Source organism: Entelurus aequoreus, linkage group LG13 (assembly GCF_033978785.1).
Source record: "Entelurus aequoreus isolate RoL-2023_Sb linkage group LG13, RoL_Eaeq_v1.1, whole genome shotgun sequence".
NCBI lineage: Eukaryota > Metazoa > Chordata > Actinopteri > Syngnathiformes > Syngnathidae > Entelurus > Entelurus aequoreus.
In genome coordinates, this window is record NC_084743.1 from 32473723 (window position 1) to 32499090 (window position 25368).

Genomic DNA, 25368 nt, shown 5'->3' on the forward strand with positions numbered 1-25368 from the left:
AAGCTTTTATAATTGTAAAGGACAATGTTTTATCAACTGATTGCAATAATGTAAATTTGTTTTAACTATTAAATGAACCAAAAATATGACTTATTTTATCTTTGTGAAAATATTGGACACAGTGTGTTGTCAAGCTTATGAGATGCGATGCAAGTGTAAGCCACTGACACTTTTGTTCTTTTTTTTCCTTTTTTTATAAATGTCTAATGATAATGTCAATGAGGGATTTTTAATCACTGCTATGTTGAAATTGTAACTAATATTGATACTGTTGTTGATAATATTCATTTTTGTTTTACTACTTTTGGTTTGTTCTGTGTCGTGTTTGTGTCTCCTCAATTGCTCTGTTTATTGCAGTTCTGAGTGTTGTTGGGTCGGGTTTGGTTTTGGAATTGGATTGCATTGTTATGGTATTGCTGTGTATTGTTTTGTAGGATTGATTAATTTAAAAAAAATAAAAACTTATAATAAAAAATAAAATAAAATCGATTTTTTTTAAATGAGAATTGATTCTGAATTGCACAACGTGAGAATCGTGATTCGAATCGATTTTTTTCCCACACTCCTAATATATATATATATATATATATATACATCTTATATATATATACATCTTATATATATATATATATATCTAATATATCTAATATGTATATGTGTGTGTGTGTATATATATATATATATATATATATATATATATGTATATATATATATATATATATATATATATATATATATATATATATATATATATATATATATATATATATATATATATATATACATACACAAACACACAGCCCGGCCCCCGGCCAAATTGTTTTAACCCAATGCGGCCCCCGAGTCAAAAAGTTTGGGTACTCCTGTTTTATAGGGACCCAAACAAGTTTTGCATTGAATATTGAACAAGCAAGGCTTATATAACTTTATAGTGACATGCAAAATCGAGTTTCAAATAATAATAATAATAATAATTAAAAAATATCAATGGCATATCAAATAAAATTTAAATAAAAATTGAATGCCTCTTTTCTATTTGCAGCCTTCTGAGGAAAATATCAAAATAAACTTTTTCCACAGGCTAATAATACATTTGAAAATAAAATAACAATAATGAATGAATGAAACATTGTAGCCTTGAAGTAGCAAGAGAAAGTGCATGAATAAAACGTTATTTATTGCTCAGTTTGCTACACTGATTTGCTTTAACACTGAATATGGAACAAGCAACGCTTATATAACTTAATAGTGCAAAATCAACTTTCATAAAACAAATGAATAAACATCAGTGGTATATTAAATAAAATAAAAAATTGAATGCCTCTTTTCTATTTGCAGCCTTCTGAGGTAAATATCAACATTAACTTTTTCCACAGGCTAATACATTTGAAAATAAAATAACAATGAAGAAATCAACCATTCAGGCATTTTTACTGCTCAGTTTGCGACACACTGATCTAATCTGATGTGCCCAAGCCAGATACCTGGCATCTTTTCTTGGATGCTAGTTCATTAATGTCAGGGCTCAGGCTTTGAGCTGAGGCAACTTCATTATCGAATGATGGTGTTCATCAGTCAGACGTATCCTGTGAGACGTTTTCGTCATCTTCATTGAGGAGAAAAGTTGCTCACATAGATAAGTGCTGCCGAACATGGAGAGCAATTAAGCAGCTTGGGTGCGGAGCTGAGGCATTGTGTCAGGGATGAATTGTGGAAACTGTGCGGCGCCAACAGCATCATACTTTGACTTCAGCGTGTCATCACACTGGAGTTCAATCAGCTCCATTTGGAGCGAAGGGATTACTAAACAGTTCAAATCTACATTTCTGACCATCAAAGTTGCCAAATCGCCGGCTAAACTCAGCGCCGAGTACACTGAGGTGGGCGGGGTTGGGGGGGTGCGGGGTTTGGTGGTAGCGGGGAGGTATATTGTAGCGTCCCGGAAGAGTTAGTGCTGCAAGGGTTTCTGGGTATTTGTTCTGTTGTGTTTATGTTGTGTTACAGTGCGGATGTTCTTCCGAAATGTGTTTGTCATTCTTGTTTGGTGTGGGTTCACAGTGTGGCGCATATTTGTAACAGTATAAAGTTGTTTATACGGGCACCCTCAGTGTGAACCTGTATGGCTGTTGATCAAGTATGCTTTGCATACACTTATGTGTGTGTATAAAAGCCGCATATATTATGTGACTGGGCCGGCACGCTGTTTGCATGGAGGAAAAGCGGACGTAACAACAGATTTTAGAGGACTCTAAAGGCAGTGCCTTTAAGGCACGCCCTCAATATTGTTGCCCGGTTGGAAATCGGGAGGAATTCGGGAGAATGGTCGCCCCGGGAGATTTTCGGGAGGGGCACTGAGATTCGAGAGTCTCCCGGGAAAATCAGGATAGATAGTACTTTATTGATTCCTTCAGGAGAGTTCCCTCATGAAAAAGGGTTGGCAAGTATGAGTATTAGCGGGGAATGCAGTGTTACAGCCGCACAGCCGCTGTATAATACGGCGGGCCAGCTCTAATGTTGATTTTATATTGCCTCAAGGGCCAAATTAAATTACACGCCGGCCAGAGTTTGACACCCATGTACTAGAGTGTTTTGATCGATATTTTTATTTTTCCAATATATATTTTTTTGTTTTTGTTTAAAATTGATGATAATTTCTTTCACAAAGAAAGACTTTGAGGGTAGAAACAAAATGATTTAAAATAGTAGTAGATGGTAGTTTTTGCTTTTGTTCATTGTGTACTATTGACTTTGTTTTACACAAACAATTATGTCTAATAAAAAATAAAAATAAGGAATAAGTTTAAATATTGTGTTAATGTTGTGAAATTGTCAATGGCACCCACCATAAATACATAACACATTTTACAGCGAATACGGTATCGGCCAATTTCACTAATGGATTATCAGAATCTGCAGCATAAAATTCTGATCAGGGCATTCCCAATCTTTAACACAGAATCCACAGGATGGGTGTAAAAGTGTTTTATGATGTTTTCAAAAATAAAGTGAAACTTTTGTGAAGGTGTACTCCTGTAGAAAGAAACTTAACATTTATATTCAAATTCATAGGATTGGTAATTATATGCTGCTTGAAAATAGCCCCCTGAGAAGTTCATAGTAACCTTTTGACTCTGCCTTTTAAAAGAATTGGAATCGAGTATCGTTGGGAACCGGAATCAAAAAGAGTAGCTGAAATCATCCAAATTAAAACAATGTCCAACCCTATTTATGATTGACAGCGAACTGGTAGCGCCAAAACGTTTTGTGACTGTCCAGATTTATTCATGGCAGGCGGCAAACAAACAACTGTTCACCGGTGTATTATGTAATTGTAATCATAATCAATGCAAAATTATGCAAAGGGTATGTTTTTCTTTTCAGTGTGGTTGAGAGATTTCTACAACTGTTGACAACAGAACTCCTCCTCAGTAGCAGCAACGCGCCTACTGGTCTGCAGTTACATGTCCTCGACCTGTATTTAACTGAACTAGCAGCTGTGGGCTCAGCAGAGGTACATTTATAACAAGTGGCACCTTTTTGTCATTGATACTATCTTCTAATTCAGATGGAGTCACATGGGATAACAGAAAGAAAGCATTGAACTGAATGGCATTAAAGCTTCTTGTGTGTGAATAATAAAATGGTAAAAACATTAAAGCTTTAACACTACTAGCATACATTTAACAAGATTTGATCCAAGTGGGCTGTGTCACAACTGGTCAGAATTGTTTTATTTCTGAATAAGTCTTTACCGCACAAACAAAATTGTTCACGTCAGTGGTATTTTAGACAGTAGCTTTACTGTCATTGTTATACAACATACACAAAAATGTTCAAGTTGCTTCCAAAAATGTATTTAAAATATTCAGACAGGTTTTTATTTATTTATTGATGCTAAGCATCAGTTCTAGACGATTTCCATACTAGACAATGTTGGATTCTTGAAATACTAATTATCCACATAACATGATGATGATCCCTTTCTTAATCTAATGTTTGGTTCCCCCCACAGCTCACTTCTGACCAGAACCTGATATTCATAAAGCCATTCTGCAAAACAGCAGCCAAAACCAAGAAGTAAGTCTGACACTCCCAGCTGCCTCCAGCGCTTTCAAAAAATGTTCACTTTTCCCCACCATCTTTTTACGTTGATGTTGCTACTTTTTGAACACTTGATGGAACTCTGATACCTCTACTTTAATTAGTAATATATTGTAAAAGGTCAGAAAAACGAAAAGGTCAGACAGAAACCAAATTGTACAACAACCAAAGCAATTTTTCACACAAGAAAAAATGTCAACCCAATTAATGTTTTAAAAATATGAACACAAAACACATTTTTTTGAGAATACTTTTTCATCCAGAAATGTTTATATCAATAAGTGAAATTTGCACATGTTCTCTACATGTGTGCAAAATCATGAAGTCATATATCTGATGCTTTGCGTAATTTATCCTTTTTTTTTTATTGTCTGACCAGCCGGACACTTTTCCAGGCCATCTGCAACAGCATCTTCAGTACAATCATCGACCAGGCTCCTTTTGCCATTGAAGACCTGATGAAGGAGATAAAAGCAACTGAATCCTCTGACTCAGGCCAGTCCTCTGAAGGGGAAGAGGCGGTGGAGTGCAAAGACCTGCCGAAGTTAATGAATGGTACATGTTCATTCAGCACTATTCTGCTTCCCTTTTCTTATACATGTAACTCCTTTGAAGAATGCCTAAATGTGTTTGTAGTGTACAATGAATGCTCATCTTGGTCGGTGGCATGCCTCAGATGGTAGTGCTGCCTTCCAGAAACCTGAGGATTACTGGTACGAAGCCAGCTTCCGCCATCCTAGTCACTGCTGTTGTGTCTTTGGGCAAGACACTTCCCCCATCTTGATTTCAGTGCCACTCACACTGTTGTATGAATGTGAATAAACTGTGAGATGTGGGACGCACTTTGAACACATTAGAATTAGAACCACTGACTTGCAGAATCTGCACTCAAGTGAAAGTGAAGTTTTATCATTTTGGATCCTGAAAAGGCAGCTTCTAAAATCCTGTAAACTAACCTGGCTGCAAGATCAACCTAAAATAATTGTGTGTACCAGTCGGGTGTCCTTTGATCAGATGACACAAATGTGCTTGACCCAGACAACACTACTATTTTTCCTGCCTTAAGCTCTTCCTTCAATCTCATTTAAATTTGCAGGATTGCCTAAAAATCATGGACCAGGCCTGACAATCAAAACATTTGCAGGCATTTGAATGATTTTTCAAATAAGTAAATCCTGGGATGGCTCAGGAGACTTTTGCTGCAAACACGTCATGAACTTATTAAGCAAATCCACAGTTGACTGTTTTCATTCAATGATTTTATCTTGTTTTCTCTGCTGGTGCCTTTTTGTTTTTAGGTCGGAAATCATGCCATGATGATGGCGATATTGACCCACAGTCAGGTGACTCAGACACAGAACTATACGATGATGACGAAGCTGCACCAGTTTTACAGGTGGACTTTTGTATTATTCAGAATGCCTACGAAATTGTGTTGTGTTTTGCGATATGAGTAATATATATGATCATAAGTACAGTCCTCAGGTTTACGACCTTTGTTGTTACGAACGTGCTGTCTAAATTAAAGGGGACCTTTTAGGTTATTCTTCTTTTCTGACGTATAAATGTTACAATATTGCATGCGGGTAGTGAAAAGCCCTCTCACAATTTGTGGCTAAAACACGTTCCTAAAATGATAAATGAACGTGTTTTTTGTTGGCACATGTCATTTTGCACTGCCTCAAATTCAAACTGCACTTCAATGTCTTAATTAGATAACATTTCTTTGAGTTAATAAATGTCCTGCAAAACGAGTGTTAAGTTATCGGTGTTGGCCCTGCGATGAGATGGAGACTTGTCCAGGGTGTACCCCGCTTTCCGCCCGAATGCAGCTGAGATAGCCTCCAGCACCCCCTGCGACCCTTAAAGGGACAAGCGGTAGAAAATCAATAAATGGAAGTTACTGTTAACTTAAGTAAAGTCTTAGTATTTAGTACACTGCTGATACTTGGTTTACAGCAAAATGTCGTTTTTGCTGACCAGCAAAATAAACATGTTTGATATAAAAAAAGTTGTTCTTAAACACAGAAATTTCAGTTTTAAATTTTGATTTATAATTGCACTTTGACGAACTCATCAAGCCATCTTGTATCTTATATGCTAACATGAAAACAAGAGACATTGTCTTTTCCCATTAAGAAACTTGCTACCCCAATCTAAGCTTATACAAACACTTTGCTGTCTGAGCAACTAAGCTATTCAGATGTGCACACTTCTAGTAGCAATCGTTCATGCGTCTTAACACATACATTCATGATGTGTGTGCTGATTTCGAAGATGCCAAATCTTTCTGTCTACTCATCCATTTTATGTGGCGGTCCAATTTTAAATGTAGCCAGCCGCTTATGAACACCGGATCTTGAATTGTACTACATTTTATCTTTCAGTTTGACTATGCAGCTCTTGCTGACAAGCTGCTGGAGATGTCAAGCCACAGCCACACACACAGCTACAACAGACAGAGACTCTACAAAATCATCAAAGTGTAAGTTTAGAACCCTTTTGGTTGTTTCAATTAACTAGTATTGCTATTTATCAAATGACCAGCTCCTTTCATTATCAATACTTTGACACTGATGCAATTCTATGTGTTTCTATTATTTCACACTTATGAGACAGTTATTATTTGCAGCATACTTCTCTCACATTATGTTGTCTAAAGTGGAGCCCTGGGGCCAGATTCATCCAACAGCTTATTGTTTTGGCATAATTTTAAAAAGAAATAAATTCATTATTGATTCTTATTATTAGATGATACACTAATTTTCTAAGTTTAGACACCCTGTCTCATACAATAATCTTGCTACTCTCATGTTGATGGACTGTTTTTTATTGATCAGAATGAGCCCACGCTAGTCAAATTACAGTGGTACCTCGACTTACCAGCATTTTGAGTTACGAGCCTCCCCACCACTAGTTGCTGTTGCAATGAGAATTATTTGAGGTACGAGTGTTTTGAGTTACGAGCTTGGTCAGAGAACCAATTGTTAAGTTTGAGTTTATTTAAAACATGCATAAAATACAATTACAATGTAGTGCATCACATATTTCCAGTTGTTTAATTACAGCACGTCCGAAAAGGAGTAGGACGAAGCAACGCTTATTTATTCCTACCCCTTTTCATAGTATAGCGGTTTTATCCCATTTATTTGTTCTGATTGTACCTGAACAATAAATAAATAAATACATATACCCTAAGTAAATATTAAAGACATGAATATTTTTTTAAGGCTCAAAATGTTTATCATAATTCTTCTTTGTGAACACTTGTAGTTTGAACAGTTTAAGTGAATCATATTAGTGCTTTGCTTGATTCCCTTAATAGATTAAATAATTTAATTCCATGTACGGTTATGCTCTAAAGATCTTAAGTGTTGTACGCGCATACAAATGTTTTAAATTACATTTTCCATTAAGGTTATATTTCTCCTCTTTGAGTTTGTTAGTTGAGATACTAATGTGTTAGGATATTAGAAACAGTAGAATTTTGGGTCCAATTTGACTCAGACCTGATTTTTAATACAAGTTAGCGCTTTAAGCCACCTGACATATTGACAAAATCGAAAACAAAAAAGACAGCGCTGTTACACACACAGACAACTAAAAGTAAAACAAACTATTAGATCTTTGTTTTACTGCCAGGTATGTTATAATACATGCATTTTTCCAACTGTTTTTTTCAACCCATTTTTTTATCTCTTTAATGACAGGCTGCGGGATCTCAGCGAAGGTAATTTTTTTCCCTTATTTGTTTGGTATCTCAGCATATTTTCTTTGTTTTCATATTATGTGCACTTTTTCTTATTCTCTGCCTTTGTTTTGCTGTCAGGCATCTTTCCCCAGGATGAATATCCAGAAGAAGTCTCCACAGATGAAGATGATGACATGTTTGCCAGCAGAAAGAAGATGAAGAAAAGGCGACGTATTGAAATGGAATCAGGTAAGAATAATAAATTAACAGTACTTTGTCATATGTGCAGGCATGGGGAAGACATGCAAATAAAATTATATTTATACAGTATTGCTGTGCCGTGGCTACAGTGGCAAGGTAACAACTCAAGAAGAGAAATCTTAAGGAAAAAATATTGTATTGAATTTTGAATCTTTATTATTGGATTGTATATTCTTAGGACAGTGGGGATCCTAATTATAACATCCTAAATTGCATAGTTGGTCATAGCGCATTTTAATCTAATTCATTTGTAAAGCTATAAAACTACTAGATTATAAAAAAAAACAAATATTGGCTGCTATGAAAATAGGTTGGAAGGTGTGTCTTTGACTCTGTCAGTAAAAAGTATTTTTTAGGCTAGAGATAAAGTATGAATTGCAGCACAGTATATAGTTAAAGACGCCATATGTAGTAATGTGGCCAGAAATGGTACTGCAATCACGGTCAAAATTCTGTAGTCCCCCCCACTCTCCATGACTGAGGTTGCCAGATACGAATCCGAATCCTACTCCAAGGAACTTCAAATGGCAATCGACGAGTCCTACGCTGTAGGTTTCTCTTGTTTATGCTTCTTGCAAGATGGTTTACTGAGTAATTATGCCACATTTTAATGATGTTGATTAGATAAATGTATTTGTAAAGTTACGCAGCAATATTTTTGTCGGGAGACGGGACAGATTGTTGGCATTACCCTGCTAAAATGTCTAGTTCGACCAGACGGACCACCATCAAAATAATTATAAATAATATATTATATATGGAATAGGCCTACTTTGATGGCAAGTCAAGGCCAACAGTAAAATTACCGCCACATTTCGTTCAGCATGACTCCATGTTGAATCCAACCTGACGCACTGCATTCTCTTCCATGTACGCACATCACCATCTTTCAGTGCAGACTGCGATTCTATGAGCCAACTCACCGTACGCAAAAACCACGTTAAGCATAAATCATATAGCCTACTACCATGTCAATACACAAAGTAGAAAATCGTTACAAGTAATGCATTATATTGTGCCAAGCAAATACCAGTTCCTCCGGAGGTGGGAATTGAAACTCTCTCTGACAGGAGACTCTGCTAGACGTTCCCAGCAGACCCTCACAATGCGTTTGGATCTGCCAGGTCTGTCCGGCATCCTCCCCCACCATCGCAGCCAACTCACCACCAGGTGGTGATCGGTAGAAAGCTCCGCCCCTCTCTTCACCTGAGTGTCCAAAACATGAGGCCGCAAATCCAATGACACAACTACAAAGTCGATCATGGAACTGCGGCCTCGGGTGTCCTGGTGCCAAGTGCACATATGGACACCCTTATGTTTGAACATGGTGTTTATTATGGACAATCTGTGACGAGCACAAAAGTCCAATAACAAAACACCATTCTTCCCAGTCACTCCCCTCCAGGTTTCATTGTCGTTGCCAACATGAGCGTTGAAGTTCCCCAGTAGGACAAGGGAATCGCCCGGTGGAGCACTTTCCAGTATTCCCTCGAGTGTATCCAAAAAGGGTGGGTACTCTGAACTGCCGTTTGGTACGTAAGCACAAACAACAGTCAGGACCCGTCCCCCCACCCGAAGGCGGAGGGAAGCTACCCTCTCGTCCACCGGGTTAAACTCCAATGTGCACTTTGAGCCGGGGGGCAACAAGAATTTCTACCCCAGCCCGTCGCCTCTCACTGCGTGCAACGCCAGTGTCGAAGAGAGTCCAGCCCCTCTTGAGAGAACTGGTTCCAGAGCCCTTTCTGTGCCTCGAGGTGAGTCCGACTATATCCAGTCGGAACTTCTCCACCTCGCGCACTAGCTCAGGCTCCCTCCCTTCCAGCGAGGTGACATTCCACGTCCCAAGAGCTAGCTTATGTAGCTGAGGATCGGACCGCCAAGTGCCCTGCCTTCGGCTGCCGCCCAGCTCACAACACAGCCGACCTCTATGACCCCTCACATGAGCGGTGAGCCCATTGGATGGGGGACCCACGTTACCTCTTCGGGCTGTGCAGGACCGGCAACCAGGCGCTTGCCATCGTGCCCCAACTCCGGGCCTGGCTCCAGAGGGGGGCCCCGGTGACCTGCGTCCGGGTCCGGGCGAGGGAAATCGGAGTCTCTCTCTCATAAAAGTCTTTGAGCTGCTCTTTGTCTGATCCCTCACATAGGACCTGTTTGTCTTGGGAGACCCTACCAGGGGGCATAGAAGCCCCCGGACAACATAGCTCCTAGGATCATTGGGACACGCAAACTCCTAAGGTGGCAGCTCAGAGAGGAGCCTTAATACTTAATTGTTTTGGTGATATTGGACTGCTATCAGTATTGGATTCAAACACCTCTGGTTACAATAGTTATATTGTAAGTTATCAGAACTGGTCTTGAAAAGCAGAAAGTAATCTGCATCAGCTTGAAAAACAAATATTGTGCATCCCTGATTTCTTCATATACTGTAATAGAAGCAATTTACAAATTATTTAGATTATTTTTGTTCCTTTTCTTCAGGAAAGAAAGCCTCTAAACCCAAGCAAAGCGTGGCCTCAAGTAAAGATGGCATGGAACCGACAGACCCTGTTGTTTTAAAAAAGCAAAAGAAGAAAAAAAGGAAGGCGTGTCGTGATGAATGTGCAAGCGGTGATCCAAACGCCAAAAGCACCAATGAGGAGCATGCTGAATTTTCAACTCAAAGTAAGATTAGATTAAATGGGTCTGAAGATGAAGCAAAGATGCAGCCATTTGTTTCTGCCTTGGATGAAGCAGACAAACCAAATCGTTGCATAATCAACAAGGATCAGCCAAAAAAGAAAAAGATGAACAAAAAGATGAAAGTACTGGAGCCGAAAGTGGAAGAGCTAGCAAAGCCTCAGACTTGCACTACTCAGGGCATTGGCACAGGAATAACCGAGCAAGAGAACTCATCCAAACCCAATGTTGTGGTCTCTGTGAAGACAGACGCAAAGTTAAAATCACAAAGTGACACAGTGGAAAATCTAGTAGACTGTGAGATGTCAGAAAACTCAATGTTGAATGAAGCTCAATCACAGCCTATAAATCCTGCCAGGAGGAAAAAGAAGGGCCTGAAAGCTGAGAAAGTCAAAGACGATGATGGTCATTCACAGCTAAGCACAATACAGACTAAATCTATACCATGTGAAGATTCGAAAGATGATGGCACAGGCATGACTGACACTACTGCCTCGGCTAAGAAGAATAAGAGAAAGAAACTTGTGGATAAAACTCCAATTTATGAATCTGCTACAAAGGCAGAGCTTGCAGCAGTGAGAGAGGAGGCAAAGACAAACAAGCAGGAACCAATTCTGCAGAAAACAGATCATACACCTGAGGAAAAGACCCCTGAACTTTTACATTCTACAAGTCAAAGTCCTACCGATGGAAGTCCCTCATCTTCAAAGAAAAAAAGACAAAGGAGGCGAAATAAATCTACAACTGCTGTTCAAGCCAAAAAGGAGGTTGGCGAGTCTCAGTTATTGGATGTTGAACCGATGTCCTCTGATCATCACGTTGCAAGTTCTCTGAAGAACACCCAACCATCAGCCCAGGTGGAGGAAGTCAAAGATGAAACTCAGCTATTGAATTGGCATGTAGATGAGCCCATGGTTGGTGATGAGGAATTATCTTTCTCTGAGAAGAAGAAAAAGAAGATACCTGTGGTGTTTGAGTTTGAGGCGGATGAGCTCGAGGTCAACAACGTTGCAAAAGCAGCAGCTGGTATCAAGAAGATTAAGGTGAGTTTTAAAGGCAGAGTGAGTCATAGTTCTATGATTTATATGTTATAGGGGTGTAACGATAAATGGTACTACTGATTAATCGCGGTAAAACTTCTGATGGTTAGTATTACCGTTTTATGTTCAAATGATTGTAAAAACAGTGATTGATAACTACACTGTGACACATTTCATTGAGAAGCAAGCTAGCTTACTGGCTAGCTAAAATACTAACATGTATGAAAGAGACATTAACGTATTTCCCCATTAAGAAACAACATTCTCCAATCTAACCTTGTAGAAAAACATTACTCTCCAGGCAACTAAGATATTTAATTGTGATAGAGCTATAGCAGGGGTCCCCAAACTACGGCCCGCGGGCCGGATCCGGCCCCCCAGCATCCAAAATTCAGCCCACAGGAAGTCCCAAGTATTTATTTATTTTAAAAAAAAAAGTATTTATTTATTTTTTTAAATATTTCCTTTCTAATCCATTTTCTACCGCTTGTTACTCTTGGTGTCTCCTAGCCGCTCAGGCAAATCATATTGTCTAAAAATGAATTTTCCCATCGATATCGTGATAATGGGGACCCCTGATCTATAGGAATATGACACAGAGGTGTCTACAACAGGAGGTGAACGCGCATCTGACGTCACACAAACTGGACGTTCCAAACTCATTTTGCCTTTATCATTAAAAATACTCTAAAACCTTTACAAATTAAAACGGAACACTTTTAAACACTCAAAAGTATTTTGGCTCTTAAGAAGCCAGAACAATATTCAAAGGAGATTTATGTTGATTTAATCTACATTTAAACACTTTCCTGTGGTCTAGATATGTAGTGTATGTAAATTTGGTTCCACACTCACATTTATAACTTAGTTTACTTCATGTGTCTGCAAGGTGTTTATGTAAGCGCTCCCACATTGCCAAGGAAACCACACATTCACCCTCCCAAAGTATTAATTTATATTTAAAAAAAAAAAGTAAACTGTTAAATATATATCTTGAAGACGAACATCACCACAATTTATTTTCCCAGACACGGTCGGAAATAAACTTTACAAAAATATATAGATTCCCCCGGTCACAATACACCTGCATTTAAAAAAAAGCTGCTCTGGAAGCCTTTATCTCATTGCATTTGGCACGTCGGTGTAATTATGCACATGGCAAGATTAGATGAAAATAATACTTTCTTCTACCTTCTCTTTGTTTCTTAAGTCATAATGTCACCGTCTCTTTACACTTAAGTTTAGCGGCTAATACAATTTCTTCTTGTGTAAAATATCGTAAGATTGATAAACATGGCAATATTTATTTTATAGACACTAAAGAAAGTGGAAGTCTGGGAGGACATTAGACGAGAGTTAATAACAAGACCCAAGCAGCAGCCTTTACAATCTCTGTCTGTGAAGCATGAGGGGGATGAGCTGTGCTGGCTGCATATTAGTAATTCCCACATAAGTACATCCATCAATCAGTGATGTCACTGATTCCCAGCTGTGAATAAAGACTTGGCCCAGGCATTCATAACTGTACCAAACTTACTCCCAAAAGCATGAACCTTAGTTTGACGCTTTGGCATTGTTTAACGAAAGTATACAAGTAAGTAACATCATTTATAAGTCAGAAAAGACACATTTTATCATAGATCACCTTTAATGTTTGTTCTGCCAAGAAGGTATATTGTCTTTTTTAATTTAATTTAATAAATAAAACTTGGTAAAAAGATTTCAGAGTATAAGTACTTTTTTATCATATATATGAACGATATCGTAGTAATAGTGATAAAATGGGTCACAACAACCGTGATATGAACTTTTTATATCGTTACATCCCTAATAATAATATTGTCAGATTACCTGCCCACTGAAAAATGTTCTTTACTTCAGGGAAGGGATGGTTTCTCCACACCTCAGACGGCTAATAAGTCCCAGAAGTTAAAGGTGAAGACCTCATCATGTGACTTTGTCACATTTCAGGCCAATGCCAAAGCTCCGACACCACTCTTCTACAGAGCTAAAGGAAGCCCCCAAAACACACAACTTGGCAATAAGGTATATCTTTACTCTTTTGAAACCCCGGTATTGGGTTCTAAACACAACAACAAACGTAGAACCCAAGTAAACAAACATGTCATCAATAATTCCTAGTCATCATAAGCGCATAAGGTGTGTCGTTTCTACCAATTCGGTTCACAGAAGAGATTGGCCAATTATTGGAGCAAATATTTGGCATTTTGACGTATATCGGTATTTGCCCCTTTTTTTTTTTTTAACAACTACAACAGAACTACATCAGCAGTTACTATATATATATATATATATATATATATATATATATATATATATATATATATATATATATATATATATATATATATATATATATATATATATATATATATATATATATATATATATATATACAGTCAAAAGTTTACATACACTTGTAAAGATGTCATGGCTGTCTTGAGTTTCCAATACGTTCTACAACTCTTATTTTTTTCAACTCTTATTTTTTTGTGATAAAGTCATTGGAGCACGTACTTGCTGATCACAAAAAACATTCATAGAGTTTGGTTATTTTATGAATGTACTATGGGTCTACTGAAAATGTGACCAAATCTGCTGGGTCAAACGTATACATACAGCAATGTTAATATTTGGTTACATGTCCCTTGGCAAGTTTCACTGCAATAAGGCGCTTTTGGAAGCCATCCACAAGCTTCTGGTTGAATTTTGCTGTTCAGCTAAATTTGTTGGTTTTCTGACATGGACTTGTTTCTTCAGCATTGTCTACACGTTTAAGTCAGTACTGTGGGAAGGCCATTCTAAAACCTTAATTCTAGCCTGATTTAGCCATTCCATTACCACTTTTGACATGGTAATAGAAGACCCAACCTCCAGGCTGATGATTTTAGGTTATCCTGAAGAATTTGGAGGTAATCCTCCTTTTTGTGAAACCCCCTAATGTTGTTGGCTAACCACAACAGGAGTCTGACGATTCCTAAAAAAAAAAAGTAAAAAAAATACCTTAAAGCCTTGTCCAGCTGTTTTGTCTGACACATACTATTCATATTCAGCTAACTTTTACTGCAAATGAATATCAGCTCCAAATATTTCTCGGCTTCCTTGACTACTAATGATCAGTATCTGCTCTGAAAAAAACATATCTGTCGATCTCTAGTCCAGTGTTGTTCACTGTGTGAATATTATTCTATCCTGGCTTATTCCACATGCTAATTGTCTTTATTTTAGCTGGTTTTACTTTGACTTCTGTTGTAGCGTACAAAGAACTTAATCTTTTGTTTCATTCCTGCTGTGTTTTGCACTGTGTCCGTGCTGGATCTGCATTTTAGAATGTCTATTTAATTTATTTCAATAATGAATATTGGGACGTTTAGTCTATCGAGTCAGATTCGTCCGCATTTCAATCGTGATGGTGTTTTGTTTTTTTTAACTATTGTGAACACTTCAGCTTTGGTATTGGTCTGTAGTGAATGTTTCAGTTCAGTTCCTTGTCAGAACGGCAAGTTGTGAAAAAAGTACTGACACATTATAGGTCTAATTAAGTTCACCATCGTGCATTTTAGCTTCATCCAAAGATTTCACCCACAAGTCTCAACTTTTTGTTTGTAGTGCGTATTTACAAATATTGTATAATCAATTCTTGCCCCAATCACACTTTCTTTATTGATCCCCTCCTTTTTTGTTTCCATAGACGAGGCAAACTCCCACATCAGATTCCAAGAAGGTGACCTTCCACTTAAAGAATAATAAAACAGCAGGTAAGAAACTTCTGCCTGTCTTTGGTAACTTGACACACATTTTGTTTCTCAGCGATTTGATTGAGGGTTCTGTTTAAAACCATTGATACATTTTAAGACGACAAATATCATAAAATAAATATTAAAATCAGCGATGCTAAAATTAGCTCATTTACATGCATGAGTAATTTGATAATTTAAAGGAGCCATATGTAAGAATTTGGCCAGAAATGTTGCTGCAATCATGGTCAAAATTCTATAGCCCCCTCTCCCTGACTGAGGTTGCCGGATATGCAGCCGAATCCAGCTTGACCCAAAACTAAAGAGACATTTTACCAAGGTTTCAAACGTTTCGGATTGCCATATAACTTGGTACATGTAGTCCACAATATGTAACACAATTGAGGAATTATTTTATCATATGATTTGGTTGTTTCCATATATTTCACATTGCCATGACAGCCGTGCTAAGGTTGGAATCCATTTCCTCAGGGTATCAGCATATTGAGAAAGAAATAGGCACTAACACTACCCATATCCACAGGTTTTATTTGTCGAAAATATATTGTGCCTGTCAATTCAATGACACATCAACATACAGGCTTACGGGCATATATTTCCCCCGTTAGCCTATATGTTGATGTGTAGTCGAACTGGGCTATACGTATGCTCCCATTGAACGGGCTAGCATGCTAAGTATTCGTTGCACGAACATACTAGCTTTGTTAGACAAGATCATAGACTGTATTGGACAATATATTTTACATACAAAATGTCAATTTCCATTTATTACAAGTAATAAGACAACATAAATGCCTTACTTACCTATCAAGGAGGAAATTAGAAAGTTGGGCGTCAGGTAAAAAATCTTCTCGTCTTCAATCGTCTCCATCTTTCAAAGGCATCCCGATACAAATCCTCGTTTTATTCCTGGCTTTGTCATGAATAAGTTGAGAATCGTAACGATGCCTTTTAGATTCACTATTGTCTGACAGGTTTAGTAACTTTACCAGTGGCAGTAGCGAGACAAAGATGGCGGTGCTTAACTAGCAACCTGGAAGTAACACACTCTCAGACTTTCTAATTGGTAAAAACGGGGGAGGGCGGGACATCGAAATGAAAACAATAGCAAGATTTCGGGGCTGTAAATGTAATTTGGAAATAAGCATATCCCGGCTGATCTACTGTTATCAGTTATAGAGGTATTCGAAAAGAACATGATTTATTAATGCCTTTTGACATATCAGGGCCATTTAATGACTTGACATGCAATACTTACATATGGTTCCTTTTAATGGTAAAATTTAACGCAAGCAGAGCTGCTGCTTTTCAGAAGATTTATTGACAAATCTTAACTGATTACTTTTTGCTGCAATCTACCCCAAACACCAATGCGTGCTATATCAGCCAAAAAATCGGATCATATTGGCTTGCATCTAAAATCTCCAATATAAACAATCCGAAGCAGTATTGCAGTGTGTTTATTTGTGCAAAGCTGGACAGACAGTTAACATCTAAATGCTCTTCAATAATCACACAAGATTGGTCTTGTATTTTAGTCGTTATTTACAAAATGTAAACATGTTAGACTATTGGCTCTTAGGAGCTAGCAGCTACACAGCAGCTAAGCACACAATGGCACACAAGCTTGACATACGTAACAAGTGTTATTTGAAAAATATTTCAGTTTAAAACACATTGGTCAATATAAAAAAGTATCAAATAATTATTGTTGCATATTACTTATTATTGTTATTAGTATCCAATAACAAATGTGTCTGCATCTTTCTGCTTACTGCGCCATAAGTAGGAATGGGTGTCATTTACATTTTTAACGATACTAGTACCAAATTGGTACTTTAAAATGGTGCTGGTGCTTGATCCGGTACTTAAAAATGAAAAACATGCACATTTTCGAAAAAATGTTAATGCCTTTTTACTTGCTGTGGAATTTAGTGAATTCAAGTTAAACAGACCAGATGAGTAACTAAAATACTAAAATTATATAAGTTACACGATAACTAAGTAATACATTCAAAAATATAATCTAAAACAAATCGTCCTAAGTATTGCAGCAATACAGAACATAGAAAATGTGTTAAAAAAACAAACAAAACACTTGAGGTGTAATGTTTGATGCTCATAGTTCTGGGTGTTTATGAATGCAACCTAACTCACTTTAAATTATGCAGTGCTATTATGCAAAACCAACTTTTTTACCTGTTTGTACCGGCTGTTGTGTTTTTGGGATCTGCATAAGTCCCGAAAATGTGAAATCAAACCGTGAAGGCATTGCAGAGATATTTATATAGCAATCTTGCCTTCCTTCATAATTCTGGGAAATGAGCCATTTTAAATTTTCTACATTTGTGATGTTTTTCTAAAGTGTGACGTCAGCAGATACCAATGGTAGAAATTTACCTGAAGTGCTTTGCGCTAGTCCAACGATGTATTCAATAAGCTCCTTTTTTGCTATCCCCTTGCTGTGGGGTAGACAGGCTCATACATGCACATGCATCCTCCGCTTTTGCCATTTTTAATACAAAGTAACATATAGTTCGATCTTAATCCGTCAGTAGACTTACTATGGAAGCTCTAAAAACTACAACAAAGATGACGGTAAGAAGAACCTTTCAAAGTGGAGGCACTTAAATAAAACCACCCCCCCAAAACGGCATATCCTAAAGCAGCTTAAAACGGTCTGTAAAACATTCTATGCAACATGTTGACCCAAAAACCTCCATTACATGTTATGTAGACCACAAGGAAATGTTTTAAATGTACCGTATTTTCCGCACCATAAGCCGCACCTAAAAACCACAAATTTTCTCAAAAGCTGACAGTGCGGCTTATAACCCGGTGCGCTTTATATATGGATTAATATTAATATTTATTTTCATAAAGTTTAGGTCTCGCAACTACGGTAAACAGCCGCCATCTTTTTTCCCCATAGAAGAGGAGGCGCTTCTTCTTCTACGGTAAGCAACCGCCCCCATAGAAGAGGAAGCGCTTCTTCTTCTACTGTAAGCAACCACCAAGGTGAGCACCCGCCCCCGTAGAAGAAGAAGCGCGCGGATATTTCATTTCATTTGTGTGTTTCTGTAAAGACCACAAAATGGCTCCTACTAAGAGACACGCGTACAAGGTTCCACTGACTTTTGATATTCCTGTGAACCGCACTGTGGATACAACGGGAGCACGTACGGTGAATATCCGTTAGCTTGCCATGCTAACGGCCAGAAACTTCCACCCATGGTGATATTCAAAAGGAAGACCTTGCCAAAAGAGAACTTTCCAGCCGGCGTCATCATAAAAGCTAACTCGAAGGGATGGATGCATGGAGAAAAGACGAGCGAAGAGACCGGGTGACTTTTTTCACGTCCCTGTTAATCTATGACTGCATGCGCGTCCACATCACAGATGGTGTCAAAAAACAAGTGAAGCACACCGAAGAAGAAGAATTCGAGGGTTTTGTGGATGAGTAATAACTTCAGAACGTGAGCTTTAAATGTTTATTTTGTGTGTTGTGTGACATTAAAGTTCGAGCAACGTTGAGTTATTGATGTTGTTATTGCTCTGCACTATTTTGAGTGTTACTATTTTTGTGATTGCACATTTGCACATTACATTTTGGGAGTGAACGGAGTTGTTAGAACGCTGGTTTGTAATATATTATTAAAGTTTGACTGACCTATCTGACTGTTTTTTTTGACATTCCCTTTAGCGCAGCGTAGGTGCGGCTAATAACACGGGGCGGCTAATAGGTAAACAAAGTTTTGAAATATGCCATTCATTGAAAGTGCGGCTAGTAACACGGGGCGGCTTATGGTGCGGAAAATACGGTAGAGGGAAAAAAATCATAATGTGACCAGTCATTGTAATGTGCATAATGAGGAACTGCTGTGTTGTTGTTGTGGCTACTGGCTAGACTAGCATTCTAATGGGCGTGTTAAGGGTTTATGTATTGAACTGGGTTTTGGTGCCCAGCTCTTGTCATGATCTTAACTCAATGAATTATTGTGACCCTTAGGTGTTGCCAAAAAACTAATTACCATTCCATTTCAATATAAAAAAGACAGCATAAGTCTGTCATTAGGTTAGTGTTTGTCCAACTTCCATTGTTCTGTTTAAATAATTTATCTTGATCAAAGTTTTTCTAAGATTCCACACTACAATATAATACAAGTATGTCCAATGATTTCTTATGCTATCCTATCGAATTAATATCTGTATTGACCGGTAATAAAGGCGCACATATTGTTTCGGAAGTGAAAAATCGTATTGCGACACTTCTTCATTTCTAAACAGATTTGTTTTTCTTTAGATATTTGTTTTAATCATTTAACAATTGTTCTCTATCCTCCAGAGTCCATTACAATTACATGCACAATAGCACGTGCGTCATGGCCAATTATGCTGACTTAATGACGTCATTTAGCGATGATTTTTGCATGGAAGATGCTTGACCATTCACTATGTTTTTTCTATTTTATGTTACAGAGTTCAAGAAGAACGATCGCAGCCTGTTACTGAGCCCTGAGGGGTCATCAAAAGTCCCCTTTGACCCGAAACAGAAACCAAAGTTCGGGGTTTTAAAGGCTTCTCCCAAGCCGCTCTCCGCCAGCATCAAGAAGACCGCCAAGATCAACAGAAAGAGGGCTCTCAGTGCACCAAACAGCGCACCTAAAAAACGACGTCCATCCGCAGCAGACTTTTTTTGAATTCCCACAATTGCTATACTTAATGTACACATGTAAATTTGTGAGTATTTTATCATGGACCATCCACATAATATTCCTAAAATAGAACATCGCCCTCACAAAAATAAGGATTTTTTCCCCTTTTAATTTTTTCAGCAGGAAACATTTTTAATAACAATTTGATCATGAAGCAGCTCTAAATATTGATTATTCTCCGCACTGTTGTGACAAAACCTGTCATGTGGTGAAGGTTGAATGGAAATTGTTCATGTGAAAACGAGCGTGTGCTGATTTGGGGCATGTTTGATATTCAAAGGCAGCCTTTTTTTGTTGACATTATGTAAATAAAAATACAAATGCATTGTGGTGCCATGAAATTATTTACTGTAGTGTCTGCCAGAGTGGACCAAAGAAGCATTTCAAGCCATTACATTTTAAATGTCTTAAAATGTGATAAAATTGGACATACTTTTATTTTATTGTGTAGAACAGGGGTGTCAAACTCAAATACAGAGTGGGACAAAATTTAAAACTGAACAAAGCCACGGGCCAAGGTTGAACAAATTAACCTTTAACGTACTCTACGAGCTGTCGTCACATCTGCTTTTCATCCATTCTAACATCGTTCAGACCCAGTCACAAGATATGTGCGGCTTCTGTACGCACACACGAGCGAATGTAACGCATACTTCATCAACAGCGATACAGGTTACACTGAGGGTACCAGTATAAAAAACTTTAACACTGTTAGAAATATACGCCACACTGTGAATCCACACCAAACAAGAATGACAAACACATTCCGGGAGAACATTCGCACCGTAACACAACAGAACAAATACCCAGAATCCTTTGCAGCACTAACTCTTCCGGGACGCTACAAAATACACCCCCGCTACCGCCAAACCTCCCCCACCCCACACACACACCTTGTAGCATCCCGGAAGAGTTAGTGCTGCAAAGGGTTCTGGTTTGGTGTGGATTCACAGTGTGGCGTATATTTCTAACAGTGTTAAAGTTTTTTATTCGGCTACCCTCAGTGTAACCTGTATCGCTGTTGATGAAGTATGCGTTGCATTCTAATGTGTGTGTGTGCAGAAGCTGCACATGTTATGTGACTGGGCCAGCACTCGTTGGGCTGGCTGGCTGGCGTTTGGAAGACTCACGGGAGGATCGGCGGACCAGCTTTAGTGTTAATTTGATATCGCCTCAAGGGCCAAGTGAAATTACACGGGGCCAGATTTTGACACCCATGGTGTAGAATGTTGAACTCAACTTCCGAATTTAAGTATTTCAGAGGTATCCAAAGTTCATCCACCATTCACATTTTTATTGGCCCTCAACATAATGTAAATCAAAATTCATTAATAAGCTAATATAAGATATTACATTAATTTGCATTGTCACGTACAGTGGCAGTACCACTTTTCATATTACTCGGTTTTTCGATGGAAATTTTGCCCCGATTTTTGTACACGCTCAGTTATTGTACAGCCGAACATTGAATACCACTGCAAAATAAGCCACCACAGGGCCTAAAAAAGGTGTAAGTGCCAGCAAGCACTTAGATTTAAAAAAAAAAAGGAGAGCAACACTTTAATTCAATAAAGAAAGCACATGTTTGAGCGCAACAACATTGTGGCTCTCCCCTCCATTTGTGCTCATCGCCCTATTTGTAAGTGATGTTAATTTAATTGTGATGTATTTTGTAGGGGTGTGAATGTTTGGCCATCTAACTGATCAATACGACTCTTGGGGTGACTACCGGTATTTGTCTATTCTAGCTTATTCTGGCTGTATGGAGATGGCCTAAAAACGTATTTTTAAAAAATGGATGCCTTTAAAAAAAAAAAAGTATATATAGTGAAGTCAGTGGTCCCCAACCTTTTTGTAGCTGCGGACCGGTCAACGGGGATGTTTGTGTTTTTTGTTTTTTTTTGTCATAAAGAAATAATCATGTGTGCTTACGGACTGTATTCCTGCAGACTGTATTGATCTATATTGATATATAATGTATATATTGTTTTTTATGTTGATTCAATGAACTTATTTTATTTAATTTTAATTTTTTTTCTTGCGTGGCCCGGTACCAATCGGTCCACGGACCGGCACCGGTTGAGGACCACTGGTGTAAGTGATAGAAAATGTTTGACACCCCAGACATATAGGAACATTTAGGGGTGGTTGTCACGTGACTATCCCAGGACACAACTTTTCTCAAAATGGCGGTGTGTCAGGTGAGCTACCTAATTTCTCAAATATTTTAATTTTTGCTATTCAAGCTGGTTTTAAAGACATTCAATTAGTCTAATGTGTTATTACGATGTCTTATAGTGCAATTCAACTCTTGACACTATTTCCTCAATTTATATACTACAAGCTAGGAAGATACTGGACTTTAGCTCTAAAATCAGCCAGTCCGTAAATTAAGCTTTTTTTTTTTTTTTTATTAGACCGCAAAATATCCTCCTTAATGTTCTTTAATTGTATCTTGCTCAAGTAAAATATAGCCGAACCGCATCATATCTAGGTTTACGGTAGATTCTTAAAATGTATTTTTTTATTGGCGTTAAGATTGACACGGCACATTTTAGGGGGAGGACTTGCTCTAATTCGCCGAGTGGTGAGAAAACATTTTTATATATATTCCAGCCATTTTATAAAGCAGCTGTATTTCTTATTTTCATATCTACATCTAAAGGTGTTGTTCTAATGAAACCAGGGTGGGAATGTTAACAAAAATACATGCAACAATCAATTTCTAATATTACCGTAATACAGACCGGCTGGGGAGTCAAAAACCAAGGTAAGTACGGTACAACCCTTTTACTCGTCAAATGTATTTGATTCATTTCTATGTTATTTTCCTGCTTTATATGACCATTGTGAGTATAGGTTAGGGATACTGTACGTGCTGTCGTGTACACTGTTGGTTAGTATAGTTACACTATACGGTTCAGTGCATACACTTGACAGCACACGATCGATCATTCGTACGCTGCTGAGTTTGTGTCGAATCAATCCAATATACCAATATTACCGATACCGTGTTGAGTGTCAGTATTGGTTTGATGCAACGCGTAATGATATCAATATATGTTTCGGTTTATTAAAAAAAAAAAAATCATGTACTTTGTGTTGGTGTTTAATTATGGTGCAGATAGTTGTCATATTTTGTATCTGTATAGTCACTGGGTGTCGGAATGATACCAACATTTATATGATCTCAATCCCACCTGTTATGGAAGGGTGTCCTCACAGACACATTTGACATTTTTGTTCATTAAACTAGCCAAAGACAATCAATATGTATGTACAATGCTTTGCTTTACATCAGTGGTACCCAAAATACGACCCGAGGGCCGGATATGGTACGCCAGCGTCCAAAATCCAGCCTGCGGGAAGTCCTAATTTAAAAAAAAAAAAAGTTGTTTTTTTTTTAATACATTTTTTTTTTAGAATCTGTCCTTTCTAATACATTTTCTACTGCTTGTTACTCTCTGTGTCTCCTAGCTGCTCAGGCAAATCATACTGTCTAAAAATGCATTTTCCCAACGATAACGTGACATTCAAGTTTGAAGTTTATTCACAATACCATATTACAAATTACAACAGTAGTGAATATCCATTTAAGGATGGTGGTAAGTGTGTATACCCCGCCTTCCGCCCGATTGTAGCTGAGATAGGCTCCAGCGCCCCCCGCGACCCCGAAGGGAATAAGCGGTAGAAAATGGATGGATGGATGGGTAAGTGAAAGGGTCCCCAAGATAAGCTAGAAGAAGCTTTTGGCAGGGGGTCCAGAGGTCAGTATATGCATGGAATGCTGACACATGGTGGCAAGCACAAAAACGCGATATGACAAACACAAAATAGTAGCACAAAAGCAAGCATACACATACATAAGTAAATTCAACCACGCACAACCCAACAGTAGTCTACCCCGAAGCTACATCATCGCGCTCTGCAGCCCCCGAGTCAAAAAGTTTCGGGGACCCCTTCTTTACATTATGTGGAAACTTATTTAATTGCAAAAAGGTAATTTTTTTGACAAAGTGCAAAATCCTTTTCCCCACGCATGACAAAAAGTGTATGTGTGTATGGCAAAGGAATACAAATAAGTAATTATAATTAAATATTTTAATCAAATGCTGTGCCATATATTACAATAGAATAGAAAGTACTTTATTGATCCCTGGGAGAATTCAGCACCACAGTTCGCTCACAATAGACAATAATAACAAGAATATAATATATATAATATATTATATATATAATATATGAATAATATACATATATTCCTGAGGGAACTCTCCTGAAGGAATCAATAAAGTACTATCTATCTATCTATCTATCTATCTATCTATTTAAGTGCAGTCAAGAAGGAACATATGCATTATACAGTCGGTATGAAGGACCTCCTGTGTCGTTCCGTGTTGCATTTTGGGAGTCTGAGCCTTCCACTGGACATGCTCATTCTCTCCGCAAGGTCCGAGTGTAGTGGGTGGGAGGTGTTGTCCATAATGGCTAGGAGTTTTGCTAGACTTCTCCTCTCTGACACCACCACCAGAGAGTCTAGCTCCACTCCCATCACGTTACTGGCCTTCCTTACCAGCTTGTCCAGTCTGTTTGCGTCCCTCGCTCTCAGCCTGCTGCCCCAGCAGGCCACGGCGTACAAGAAGGCGCCCGCCACCACCGACTCGTAGAACATCTTCAACATCTTTGTACAGACGTTGAAGGATCCTAGCCTCCTGAGGAAGTAGAGGCGGCTCTGTCCCTTCTTGTAGAGTGCCTCAGCGTGTTTAGACCCATTCAGCTTGTTGTCCATGTGTACACCGAGGCATTTATAATCCTCAACCATGTTCACATCGACCCCCCTGACGGAAACAGGGGTCGCCGGAGTACTCCTCCTCCTTCCCAGGTCCACAACCAGCTCCTTGGTCTTCGTCACATTGAGCTGGAGGTGGTTCTTTCCACACCATGTGACAAAGTCCTCCACCAGTGCCCTGTATTCCTCATCATCACCATCCTCAATACACCCCACTATCGCAGAGTCATCAGAAAACTTCTGAAGGTGGCAGGACTCTGAGTGATAGTGGAAATCGGTGGTGTAGATGGTGAAGAGGAAGGGGAAGAGGACT

General features: G+C 38.3%; 1 protein-coding gene across 2 annotated transcripts in view; it reads left to right on the forward strand.

Annotated features, from left to right (window-relative positions):
* Window positions 1–20591, forward strand: part of LOC133663345 (ribosomal RNA processing protein 1 homolog B-like) — a 39472-nt gene extending 18881 nt beyond the window's left edge. Inside the window, exons 6-16 of one of the 2 annotated variants that reach the window (XM_062067751.1) lie at window positions 3382–3511; window positions 4013–4077; window positions 4481–4656; window positions 5400–5497; window positions 6489–6586; window positions 7812–7831; window positions 7931–8041; window positions 10535–11775; window positions 13654–13818; window positions 15485–15551; window positions 20031–20591. In XM_062067751.1, coding sequence (XP_061923735.1) covers window positions 3382–3511; window positions 4013–4077; window positions 4481–4656; window positions 5400–5497; window positions 6489–6586; window positions 7812–7831; window positions 7931–8041; window positions 10535–11775; window positions 13654–13818; window positions 15485–15551; window positions 20031–20251 — 2392 coding nt within the window. In that variant the 3' untranslated portion in view covers window positions 20252–20591. The remainder of the gene's footprint in view (window positions 1–3381; window positions 3512–4012; window positions 4078–4480; window positions 4657–5399; window positions 5498–6488; window positions 6587–7811; window positions 7832–7930; window positions 8042–10534; window positions 11776–13653; window positions 13819–15484; window positions 15552–20030) is intronic. The other variant, XM_062067752.1, reaches the window with a different exon arrangement.
* The last annotated feature ends 4777 nt before the right edge of the window (window positions 20592–25368 follow it).